Below are 13891 nucleotides of genomic sequence, written 5' to 3' on the forward strand. Positions count from 1 at the left end.
TTATATTTAAATCTAATATTTCTTTTTCTTTATAAACATGATTCAGAGTACAGAAAAATATATATTGAAGCTGATTTGCTGCGCATCCTTTGTACAACAAGACAATGCTTCCTGAAACATATTCGTTTAACAATGTCCTATGCTTAGTAAGTTTTGGGAGAAATTAGTGAACTATATAAATGTGACTTTGAGACAAAAGCTAATTTTTTTAGAAAATATTATTCTCTGAAATATACCTAGCACATGGAACTTGATAACTGGATAATGTAAATGCATTCTTCATGCCTTTACTTATAATTAAAATACTGATATTGCAACATTGGAAAGATAAATGTACTCCATTTACTCAATGGATTACACTTGAACAGATTGCCTATAGACTTTGATTTTGTGTGGATAAATATAATGACATCCACACTTGTATAATGTAGAATTGTAACTCTTTATTGTAATTAACATATACTTTTTATGTTATATTTTTCATTCATTTTAAGCGCATTATGCACTTTATTTATTGTTTTATTCTTTTCTCTCTGTTATTTTAAAATGAATAAAATCATAAAAATAACACGTCATTGTACAACAATCCCTCCTCTATAATAATAAATATAAATTTGAGCAAAATGTATGCATATTATTTTTTTAATTGTTGTCTTTTATTATGTATAGTGGTATGCTTTTGAATTGTAACCATTGTACATTTGGACAAATGGAATCTATGCAGTATTTCTACTTTTCCAACATCAAAAAGATCATGCCTGGAATCCTGAAGTGGATAGGGCATTTTATCATCCTAATATAACTTTAGCAAAATATCCATCATAATGTAGCCTTCAAGATACAAAGATACAATCTTAGATAAATCTCTATACAATCCCAGTTAATATTAAAATCAGGTTTTGCCCCTGTTGCAGTACTTCCTATGTGTGATATTTTAATTTTCTTATTGGATTAAAAGGCATAGATTCATTATTATTGGAAAGTCTAATTGGGAAGGGAGGGAGGAAGGAACAGTTTCCACCCAAACACTTTTTCCATTACTACCTTTCTTGTTCTAATTTAACTTAACCTATCATTAAGCTTGATAAGCACATATACTTTAAATTCTTCTTTTTCTTGTTATGTTCTCCTGTCCTTTTTTTATTTTCCTCCTATTAAATTTTAGAATATAAGCTCTCCAGCTTATTACGAAATAAGCAAAGCTGGCTGGGGAACTCTGGGAGTTGAAGTCCACAGGTCTTAAAGTTGCCAAGGTTGGAGACCACTGCTCTATAAGATACCATACATAAAGACACCATACTTGTAGACAATGGTTTATTAATTTAACTTTAGAAAATATAGTACATCTACATCTGTATTTGAACTTGAAATTTTCCTAAACTATTTGCTGACTTCATTGGACTGCAAATGGCAGTAATTCTATGGATTCAGTGATTTAAAATAGCTTTGTCCCTTTGATTCATGCATATAACAAAAATATAACACATTTAAGAAGCAAACAAACATTCTGTTTTACTTCTCACATGATACATGTGGGAAGACATGAGAGGTGTAGATTTTTGTATTTGAATTAATTTTATAATTACCAGTTCAAACTTCTGGTATCCCATTTTTACCAGACATAAGTATAATTAACTATAACGATAGATAGATAGATAGATAGATAGATAGATAGATAGATAGATAGATAGATAGATAGACAGACAGACAGACAGACAGACAGACAGACAGACAGACAGACAGACAGACATAGTCTGAAATATAAGTAAATATAAGGTTAGGTATAAATAATTTAATCTTTTGCTTTATTGCATTTTGTTTTTTACTTGTTAGATTATACTTCAATATTTCTTTTAGGACCTCAAAGGGCATTACATAGGATCCCATTTAAACACCACATCAACTCATTTTTGAAGGGTGGGCTGGATTGAGAGAAAATGTCTTACCCAAAGTCACTTGGTAAGTGTGCATGGCCAAATATAAACTCGAGCCTAGGTTTCCCTGGTCCTAGCCCAACAATTTAACCACCACATCGTGCTGGTTCTCTAAATAATATGCTACAGTGGCTTGAATGTAAAATCAAATACAGTTCCCCTTTAAATTATCATGATTCTATACAGAAGTGGAATTACCAGAATAAGATAACGAAACCTTCCCATAAGATCCTCAGTGTTGCTTTGTTGGACATGTTCATATGCCACTAGTCACTCCTGATAAAACTAGGTCTCTTGTGATTTCCATTTAGCAACTCAGTAGCTTTCTACTCTCTAGCTTTCGATGGACAATCTGCTTTAACAAGGAATATAGGTTTGCTGTAAAACAGTGAACCTAAAAACAAAAAGAACCTGTTTGAATAATTGTATAATGATGCACAGAAGGTTCTGGAGATAAGAAAAGAATACTGACACACATATGTATCAGATTGGAGGCTATTAGGACTGGAGGATAAAACATATGAAGAACAGTTGCAGGAATTGGGTATGTCTAGTTTAATAAAAAAAGGAGGGGTGACATGATAGCAATGTTCCAATATTTAAGGGACTGACACAGGGAAGAGGGGGATAATCTATTCTCCAAACCACCTGAAGGCAGGACAAGAAGCAATGGATGGAAACTAATCAAGAAGCGAACCAACCTAGAACTAAGGAGAAATACTGGAGGTTTTTAAGAAGAGACTGGACAACCATTTGTTTAAATGGTATAAAGTTTTCTGCTTGAGCAGGGGGTTGGATTAGAAGACGTCAAAGGTCTCTTCCAATTCTGTTATTCTGTTAAATGTGGCAGTAGCCAATCATCTAAAGTTTTACAAAAGATGGGCTTTGGTGCAGTAATCTTTATCTATAAAGACTGGATTACCTGTGATCTTTTATTGAGTTATCTTTTCAAAGTTCAGGCTCTGTGAAACTCAGAGCTGAAGAAGCTTCTTGGCTTCTTGGGACAGGGTTCCGACTCTGAGGAGGGCGCAGAGAAGCTGGTTAACCACCAGGAGGCACCTGAGCCTTGGACCAGTGGGGAGGAGACAAGGGAGAGTGATCCGCATGCCAGCAGTGAGTTGTTCCTGGATGCCCGGCACCGAAGAGCTAATAGGCGTCAGGAACATTTGCGCAGTTACAGGAGGTAATTGCACTCAGCTGGTGGTCAATAGGCTCCTCTCCAGACTATAAAAAGGCTCCTTGTGCACACGCCCCTCTTGCAGAAGTCAACGCAGGAACTAATGTTGGAGAACATTATTGTGAGCTTGGCAGGTTGGATTGCTGCCTCGGCTTATCTGTGCTGGATTGCTGCCCAAGCTTGTCTGTGCCGGTTTGCTGCCAAGGACCTGTCTGTTAATTAAATGCCATAACTTATCTTTGGCTCGGAGTGTGTTGGTGTGGGACAACGGGGGTCAGAACAGTTTGTCATCAAAATGTATTCATGAAAACATATCTTGATAATGAGAATTTAAAGATAGAGGAAAAAAAGAACTTAAATCACTAGAACAAAAACAAAATGGGCAAGGAAAGGAATTATTGTCATGCGAAGGATGTTGGAAAATCTGGGATCAAAATGTAGCAGTGCTTTTTGAAAGACACAGCAGGGTTTAGGAGTGTTGGAGCTTTCATTAGTGCAGAAATTTGAAAACCAGACATGTTATATAGTATTTACTACCCAGTATAGTATAGTATTTACTGCCCAGAAACCCCAGGCCGAGAAGTGGTTTGAATCATAGGACAGTCTAAACTGAGCCCTTTTAAAATATAATTTTATTAAATTTCAAAAACATGAATGAAAAAACAAAGGGAAAGAATTAAAAGAAAAAATACAGAAACAAAGCAAGATAAAAGTGCAAAAAGGAAAAGGATAGAAAAAGTAAGAAAAAGAATGCCTTCCAGCTTTCTTTGGTATAGATAAAAATTCATCCAACCTATCCTACTCTACATATCATTTTTATAATCAAATCCTAAAATAAATAAAAAATTTCTCTGTTTTTCGCAAAAAGTCTGTAAATGGCTTACAAGTAAAAATAAAATTAGTAAGTCTTTTCTTTAATAAAAACTGTAAGTTTTGCCATCATTAATCATTATGGGATTATAATTTACATAAATTTCTTCAACATATTCTCACATTAATCCAATTATATATTGTATCCAATTCTTTTGCCCATCTAATAATAGTATTTAATAAAAAAGTATACATCTTTGCAATAATATCATTATTTGTACATAATTCCACATCAAATTCAATCCTAACATTTTCAAAGTCAGTTCTTTTTGTCAAAGTTAAATTTTCCATCAGATAGAATATTCTGTCTCTCTGTCTCTCTTTCCAATTCCAGGTCATCTCTTGTTTTTAATAGTAAGGTCTTCTTTAGAGAAAGACAGTATATCAGTCTAAGTTAACCATTTTTATTTAACTGTCATTTCTCTTCTGAAAAAGATGTCTTGGAGTGACAACCATAAAGGTATTTTAGGAGAGTCTTGCTTTATATGTATTCCAAGTTCTCAATATGACATCCCTAATAAAATATTTTTTTGAAATCTACATTAACCTTAAATTTGTCATACCACAAATAGACATGTGGTATGACAAAATCATGTCCTTCCAAATCCAGTAATCTTCTATTTCTCAAAGTCATCCATTCTTTCATCCACACAAAACAAGCTGCAAAATACAATTTCAAATCTGGTAATACTTTCTCTCTTGTAATTTTCTGTTTTTTGCCTTGCCAAACAAATTTGAAAATACCTTTTTGCCATTACTTAAATGCTACATCAGTTGTCAATATAGAAATTGTCTCAAATAGAAGTAACATTCTAGGTAACACATTAATCTTAATATCACAGATGTATGATACTGGAGCAAAATTTAGAGAAAAGAATCTTGGCACTACTCATGTTTAGAATTGTAACCCACCCTTTCTTTTCCTCTATTTCTCATACACAAACATATTTTTTATTAATTTTAAGAACAATAAGAACTATAATAAACTAAATTAGAACAGAAAAAAGAAGAAAAAGCAGAAAAAGCTGAAAAAGTTAAAAGTGCAACAAGAAAATGAAATAAAAGAAAATGAAGGAGAGGGAAGAGCAAAATAGAAGATGTAAAGACATAAAGAAGTAGTTTCCAATATTCTTTATAGCAGTTATAATAGCATTTTAACTGCTCTCTCTAAAGTTACATCATGATTCCTTTATATACTCTATCTTGTACAATCATCAAAATCATAAATCATTGGGATTGATTTCAATGTGCAATGAAAAACTTGATACAGCCCTTGAATCCAGTCTTAATGTAAATTTGTTTTAATTTACAACATATGAGAACAATATATTAAGGATTATATTCCATTAATATATTTAGTAGGTCCAGAATGTGTCTAAGAATATGTAAAACAGTTTTCTCTGTCTCAGCAAAAGGTTGGTTGCTTTTGCAATAGCTGCAAGTAAGAAAGACGTTTATAACTGTGTTAAAATGTTTTTAAAAATTGTGGTATTTTCTAGTTTAATCTTTAAGATGCCTTGAATTTGCTACAGCCTTAGGAAAGTTATAAATTCCTAAAGAAATAAGTACTTTCCCACAATATAAAAAATATGTTATTACACTTACACCTTATATTACAAACGTTATTTCTTGCATGAAGGTATAAATGTTGCTTTCTTCATTTCAACACAGTTTCTTCTAAAAGGACAAATTAGATCCATTAGGCCTTGCAGAATTGTTACTGCAATGTATATTTTGCTGTAGGTAGAAAAGCTAATGAATTCACTTTTAGTAGCATCAACTTTTATTTCAGAGTTCTTTCTGTTCTCATGATTTGTCTATCTTAACTTAAGAATGTAAGAACAGATATATGCTTTCTTTCTAAAATCTATATTATCTAAAAGATCATTTACAGTAGGTTTAAACACATGTATTTTTATATTTTGAGAAACAGTCTCTATTCTTTATCCATTTGTTTTTGTAGTATTATGACATTTTATAAGATTGTACCATGCTGAAAGCCTACCATGTGATCATCTATTTTTAAATGCTCATTTATCCTACCCAACATTAAAAATATCTAGCAATAATTCACAAGACACGTGAAATGTAAACTTTTGAGCCTGATAAAATCTGATGTGTCTAGAATTCACATGCTACAGATCTGAAGTCTTAAAAAAACAGATCAGCATCAAAAAAGGAATCAAAGTTAAATCCATATTTAAAAATGCTTGGCCTATCTCTTTCTTCAAGGCATATGCATGTATAACTGGAAGTTAAGTCCTATTAAACAAAGTGAGACTTTTGAGTAAAGATGACATGGTTCAAATGTAATTTATTGAGGTGGATTATGGATCTTAGCATACAATTAATAACAAAATATATGCCTTATATATATATTAGAATCTTTATAAACTCTTCAGGGAAGTCCTATTTTATTTAAACTAAGATTTATTCTTTTAAAACAGATAACATATAATAATAATTTCCATTTGCATTACAGATTTTTTCCTACTAATTAATTTGAGAATGTGTGACTCAAACTAAAAGCTAAACTGTTTATAAAATATTATTAATCTACCCAGTTTCCTGTTTCTATAATATAATATCTGATGAATGCTGTTTTATATTATGAGGTACCTCTCTTTGAAACTTCCTTTCCCCTGAAATTGGTTTGGCCCCAATTTGATATTCGGAAAGGTTCTCAGAACCCATGGGAGCAGAGACCTGGCTAGATGGCTCCACGATTAAAGACATTTTTCATCCTCCCTTCACTTTGATTGTGTTTTGGATATTTAGGTTATTTGTTATTACAGTTTTTTATATCTGAATTTGCTCTTTTTATATTATTTTATCTTTAATATTTATAAAACTGTTTATCTGGGCTTTGCATCACCCAGGGTTGCTTTTAGTGAAATGGATAGCTATACAAATTTGATCAATAAATTTTAAAAAAATGTTAAAAGTTCATCAGATCAGTTACTCTGATCCCATTCTATATTATTGGACGTTGTAATGATAAGAAACATGGAACTTTATAATGTTTTGTCATGAAGTAAGTTGCAGTTAATTCATAACTGCATAGTTCCTCAGCAATCAGTTGCTGAGGAACTAGGTCCATGGTTGCTTTTTTCAAGAGTAATACAGTGGTAGGATTCAAATAATTTAACAACCGGTTCTCTACCCTAAAGACCAGCTGGGTAGGTGTGGCTCGGTGGTCATGTGACCGTATGGATGTGGCCAACTCAATATGAATCATCGATGGGCGCTTCGCTTTAGCTGTTACAATGTAATAAGGGTTAACCGGAGAGGCAGTTTCTCTAAGCAGGTCAATAAAGATCAGGCTAGAAACAACACCAGAATGTTTTCTTCCTGACCTCCTGACAGGATTAGCCCTGTAAAGTGGGGAAAAAAAGAGATTTCTTCCAACAACCGGTTCTCCGAACTGCTTAGAAAGTTACCGACCGGTTGTCCCGAATAGGTGTGAACTGGCTGAATCCCACCACTGGAGTAGTAATATGCTTGCTGTGTACTGTAAGTAAATATAAAGATATAGTATAATCAATGGGGTAAAGATGTGAGATATGAATACTTAAATATCCAATGTTCAATTAAAATGTAAAATCCAAGCAGTTAAACAAATTTACCTAAGCAGTATAAAATCTGCCACTCTAATATTACAGAGATGGTCAGCATTTACAGAATGTTGGAACAGAAATTTCAAGATGTTATACTGTTAGGACCACCATACCTAGGCTAAAAAAAATCCTGATGATCACTAGAGATTGCAAAGATATCTTTGGTGCCATCTAAAGGTTATTTGGATTTTTGCAACCCAAATCTAGTGGCCCAGCTGTAAAATCAAAATTAACTATTGTTGCTATAATGTCATTTATAGATAGACCAGTGGTTCTCAACCTGTGGTCCGTGGACCTCTGGAGGGGGAGGCACAATATCATTACAGGGTCCACGAAGGCTTGAAGAAATGTTATGATTTAAATCTTGAGTTAAATCTTGGGGGTTCGTGACCATGGTCCATGGCCACAAAAGATATTTAAAGGGGCAGATTCGACAGGAAGTTCTCCAGCTGGACAGACGTGGGAGATATGGCTCCTAAGAGTCTCACATGAACTCTGTCTGACAAACCATCTCCCAAGATTCTTTTGAATCAGAACCCCAACTGGAGGTGGGGGCAAAGAAGAGCAGTGTCTCATCAGACCCTGAGAGAAGCAGATGCTGGCCTTTTTGTCAAAATAAGTTTGGGACAGGCAGAGACCGGGAGAGATAAAAGACCTCATAAAAGAATTTAACTAACCCACAACTATAAATTAAACCTGGAAAAGGCAAATAAATTTTGAGAACATAATTAACACTGATGGTCAGATCAGGACTTTTTTTTTCCTAAAAGAAAAAGGAGAAGGGAAGGTGGAAGGTTGTAACACCAGCCCCTCCCCCCCCAGAGGTTCTTTGTCTACACTTTCAAACAGAAGAACAGAAAGCAGAGCAGTTAAAAACCCACATAATTATAACGTTAAATTTGGTTTTGGATTTTAAACAGAAACCAATATTTTTACTTTTTTAAAAAAATTCCTTCCAGCTAAAATAATCAAGAAAAAATCACGTTTTTCTTCTGAACTCACTCAATATAAACCCTAATCTGGTCTCGGATATCAAACAGAAACCAAATATTTTGATCTCTTTTTCTCTGATAATGGATAATCTAACTTTGACTGTGTGGGAAGTTTTAATTAACCAACTATCATAAGTGAGAAGTTGCAAGACCAGGAGGCAAAAGAGACATATACCTGAATATAGCTCTTTATAAATTTGTTCTAATTGATATGTTTTAAGCAGCTGTTGCTGATTGGAGACAGAAGGTGACAGGGTGAAGAATTATTACAGAGATAAGTACTGGAAAATGCAAGGTTTTTTTTATTATTTTTTTTCTTCCCTCCTTCGACTTTTTATTTTGCTGCAAAAGGTTAAGATGGCCCCGGCTTCACCTCTGGTCCCACAGTAGCTAAAACTTAAGGTGGACCAGAGCCTCAAAATAAGATTTTGTATAACTAACTGCAATCTTGGAACTGGATATTAAGGAAGAACAAAAGACCAAGATGGCTCCCATTGTTCTCCCCTACAGCAGTGGAAGTGGACAAACTTAAGGTGGACCATAACTCTGAAATAACTGTATAGCTAATTCTATCTTTGGAACTGGACATCATGGAAAGCTGGGAATTTGAAGAACTATGTAAAATTATTAAAAAAAAAAAAAGCATAAATCATTAAAATCAAGCCTTAATAGAATTCTGAACCCTGAGAAGCAGATATCTAAAGAATAATTCAAAGAAGAAGGGGGGCAAAATAATGAAGGAAATGGAGGGAAACAAAAGGCAGACAAAAGAGGTTGAGGCTGTTAGTGGCATAAGGGAAATTGAAGGGGGAGGTTTTGTCCCAACAAAGAGAAATAAAAAACATCCTTTTGGTGGTGACCTGGAGAAAGTTGGAGAGAGTGGATGCACTGAAGCAAAGAGAAGGGAGCGGGCAGGAGCAGAGAAGTGGGACAAAAGACTTACTAGGAATTGTTTTTTATGTGGGAGAATATAAAACTAAGATAAGGGTTTTATTTCTAAATATGACAATAAAATGGAGTTGCTAACTGGTTGAATATAACAATGGAAAGACAACTAAACGAAGGCCAAAATATATGGAATGTGGATAAATATGAAACTGACATGGGGAGGCTGTAAAACAGAGGTTTGCCATTCACTTTTATACATGATAATTAAACTGAGTGGCAAATTGACTGGAAACGACAACAGAAGGACAACTAAGCATGGGTTAAAATATATGAAACATGGATATACATAGAACTTTTAAGATGATGAAATAAAGCAAGATATTTACCGTTTTTTATTCTATACAATAGATTAAGGGAATTGAAATGAATATTGAACAGCGAGGTTTGCTACTTATAGACAACTAAAGGTAATCTAATCCAAGACATGGAAAAATTGGAGATGGAATATGAAATACACTTATACTGGGAAACTACTGAGACTTAAAGGCAGAATCACAAATTGGAGTGCGTAAGGATGCATAATTATATAAATATAATGATGAGAATACTGGGAATTTTAACTAGGTCTACATCTTGACCAAAATTAGGCTGGGGTGGGTGGGTGTTAAAAGTACAATGATTTTATATAGATACTTTTTTGTTCTATTTTTTTAAAAAACGAGGAGAATATATGTTTAAAATTAAATATGTATATTGAAAAAGAACTATAAATACCATTAACATAAAATGGAGCTTGCTCAGAATCTGAAATACACCAAGCAACTGAGATGATGAGTGGGAAGAAAAGGAGAGAGGTAAGGGGAGGAGAGAGGGGTAGGAGAGAGGATAGGAGGGGGAAAGAGGAGGATAAAAATGAGGAATAGAAAGGGGAGAGAGGAGTAAGAGAGAGGAAGGGGAAGTAGAGAAGGGAAAGAGGACAGAAAGAAGAAAGGAGGTAGGAGGAGGATGAGAGAGAGGGAAGAAAGTGAATGAACAAATATAGTGTATGGAGAGCAGAAGAGCCAATAACTGTTTTTTTTTTCTTTTTCTTATGGGGAGTTGATGGTAAGATGAATTGATGTAAACATTTAATAATACATTGGCTATGTAATAGTATACATTTGATTATATGTTATGAAAATGAAAAATAAAAAACTTTACAAAAAAGATATTTAAAGGGGTTTCGTGATGAAGAAAATATTGAGTACTGGGATATATCTTACATATTATTTTTAAATAGGAAAGAAGTTACAAAAATGAAAAATATTTTATTTTCATACATACGCCAACATATTATTCTAATTTGTAAATTTTAAACAAGAGATAAGTTATAAATATAATATGGACCATACATTTTACCTTCTAATGATAATTACCAGGATGGAACAGTCTGTGGCACAAGAAGGCCACATCATCAGGCTTTGCTGTCAGGGTTCCAAGTAATAGATGCATAGCAAGCAAAATTCTGAGGCAGATGGATTCCTCAAAGAAAAGCTTTATTGGATATATCATATTGGCACAGATCTGGTGAAAACTGACTCTGACGGTTCCCATGGTTTTCACCTAATTAAAAGTAAAAGTTTTCCCTTAAACCCAAACAATCAGTCACATGGTCCAATCAAGACACTGTCTGGTTGCCTGGTGACCTGACTGCTCCTTCCTCGGGCCAGGTGTGAGAATAGCCTTGGTTCCTAAGAGAAAGTATTTTATTTTGGCTACAAAACCCCAGCTATCTCTAATCCCTATCGCTCAGCTCCAGTGTGGCAACACTGAAGCTCCAAGATGGCTTTGGTCAGGTCAGCTTCAGGATTAACAGGCTGCCCCTCAGTCGAAGAGGACTTCCTGAAAGACAAAAGCATACAGGAAGAAGTTAGTAAAGGCTCATATCAACTCTCCCCCTGCCTCCCCCCAGAGGTCTCTTAAGTTTCTGGGGGAACTCATCATGAAAATGTTTGACCAACCTATCTGCCGTCACATCCCAGCTCTTGACCCATGTGGCCTCAGATAGGAGGTACCCCTTCCACTGCTCAAACTACTGCAACCTACCCCTATGCAATTTTGAATTGAGAATCTTCTTTATCATAGAAAGTGTCTCCACCTGCACCACTATTGATTTTGGGGCTGCCCGATCTACCATTCTGATTCAGAGAGCCTACTGCCGGCTTTAACAAACTGCTGTGAAAGACCAGATGCACTTTCCCTAGCAGGCAAGGGAAGATAAGCTGTATGTAACAGGGTTAACTACGTTCACTAAAGGGAAATGCCTTGGACTCTGATTTAATTTTGGATGTTATCTGGAACCCTGAAACATTGGTCCATTGCATGGGAGTTTTAATTTTGGGTATTTTGTCAAGAGGTAAACTTTGCTTCCAACCCGGAACGGCTCTTGGGGGCTGTGGCACTTGTCAGTTTTAGCTTTATAGGTTTTTGCCACTTCTTGCAAAGCCCACTTGGTAGTTTCTCATCCCTCCTTCAGGAACTCCATCCATTCATTTAGTGACATAGATGAGGGGGGCTCACTGGGTAGCTTGGGCATGGGAATGAATTCCATGCCACTGGTGACTTGGAATAATTCTGCTGCGAATGCCATGCTACCTATAAATCTGCTTTATAAACAGCCTGTTCAGCTTTTTTTACTGACAGGAGTCCTGGACAAGCAGTGAAATGGGCTTGTATTGAGAATAAATCTATCATGGTCCAAATGACTATATTTCCCCCACTTTCAGGGAGCTTTACAATGAAGTCCATGGCAATCTTCTCCCAGAGCCTGGAAGGGTCTACCACCTCCTTAAGTAGCAGGTAGTAAGCCCAATCATGTGGCAGCAATTCCAGTGTTTGTCAGCGGGCCTCTGTCTGGTACCTCCAATCTTGGGATTCACTGAGGTTGAGAGGGCCCATCAACCTCCACTCAAGGATCGTCGTTCTTGTCTCCTTTATTGAGGTGATTTGGCGCTCTTCTACTGATGACTGGAGCGTAGCCTGGCAGCCAATGTCTTCCTCTGCCTGGTAGAGTTCCTTAGTGACCGGCTATTCGGTATGGACGTTAAGCCAGGTACCCACCTGGCGCACAACCTCTGCCACAGCTTCCACCCACTGAAACTCCAAGGGAGTTGGCATGCTTTCTACGGCTCCTCAACAGGCACCCAACTCTCTGATTTTCTCTTCCATCTTCCCTGAGTCTTCCTGCTGCCTGGGTAGACCAGGTAAGCAGCCAGGGCTCACGACTCCAGATAAGGGCTCTGGTTTGAGGTTGGGATTTAGGTGAGTTGGTTTAATGTCAAGATTCCAAATAATAGACCCATAGCAAGCAAAACTCCGAGGAAGATGGATTCCTCAAAGAATAGCTTTATTGGATATATCATATTGACACGGATCTGATGAAAACTGACTCTGAAGGTTCCCACGGTTTCCTAATTAAAAGTAAAAGTTTTCCCTCAACCCCAAGCAATCAGTCATATGGTCCAATCAAGATGCTGTTTGATTTCCTGGTGACCTCACTCCTCCTTCCTCAGGCCAGGTGTAAGAATGTTCTTGGTTCCCAAGAGAAAGTATTTTATTTTGGCTACAAAATCCCAGATATCTCTAATCCCCCCCCCCCTATCTCTCAGCTCCTGTGTGGCAACACTGAAGCTCCAAGATGGCTTTGGTCAAGTCAGCTTCAGGGTTGATATTTGGTTATTTTCAATTAGACATCTGAGTGGGTAGATAGCCTCAGTATGTATCAAGCTACACATCTATGGCACTTCTAGCCTTCAAAATAAAGAGAATAAAAGTTATGATATATCTGTGGACAAAAGTTATTGTATCATAAAATTATATGGAACAAATTGCTTGCACTTATGGCAAAATGTTTATTAAATATTCTATTCAGGTGTTAAGAAAGAAAACAATATATCTCCAATCTTTCTTCTGTAGGTGCCTGTGTCAGTGGCCATGATGACTCCTCAAGTGATCACTCCTCAGCAAATGCAACAGATTCTTCAACAACAAGTTTTGTCTCCTCAGCAGCTTCAAGCACTTCTTCAACAGCAGCAAGCAGTTATGTTGCAGCAGGTAATGTTGGATAACTCTTTTGATAATTAGCAGAGTTCCGGCTTATTATATAGTCAACCCTATTTGCTAGTGAGAGGTCAGGTGTTTGCTCTTGTAAAAAGGAATAATATAAGTCTATGATAAATTCTCTTAGCCTAAAATTTTTCAAGGACCTAGGGAATCAGTTTTTTAACTTTGAATACAACTTTAACATCTCATTTAGGAACAACAATGGCAGGTGGAGTGTGGTAGAAATTTTAATTTTTTATCCCATCTTTATTATTGTTTATAAATATCTCAAGGTGATAAACGTACCTAATACATCTTCCTCCTCCTATTATT

The 13891-nt window shown here is 35.7% G+C and overlaps 1 protein-coding gene across 1 annotated transcript in view; it reads left to right on the forward strand.

Moving 5' to 3' along the window:
- Positions 1-13891, forward strand: part of FOXP2 (forkhead box P2) — a 240699-nt gene that overhangs the window by 138559 nt on the left and 88249 nt on the right. Inside the window, exon 3 of the mRNA XM_032221993.1 lies at positions 13433-13570. Coding sequence (XP_032077884.1) covers positions 13433-13570 — 138 coding nt within the window. The remainder of the gene's footprint in view (positions 1-13432; positions 13571-13891) is intronic.

The sequence above is a fragment of the Thamnophis elegans genome, chromosome 7, assembly GCF_009769535.1.
Source record: "Thamnophis elegans isolate rThaEle1 chromosome 7, rThaEle1.pri, whole genome shotgun sequence".
Taxonomy (NCBI): domain Eukaryota; kingdom Metazoa; phylum Chordata; class Lepidosauria; order Squamata; family Colubridae; genus Thamnophis; species Thamnophis elegans.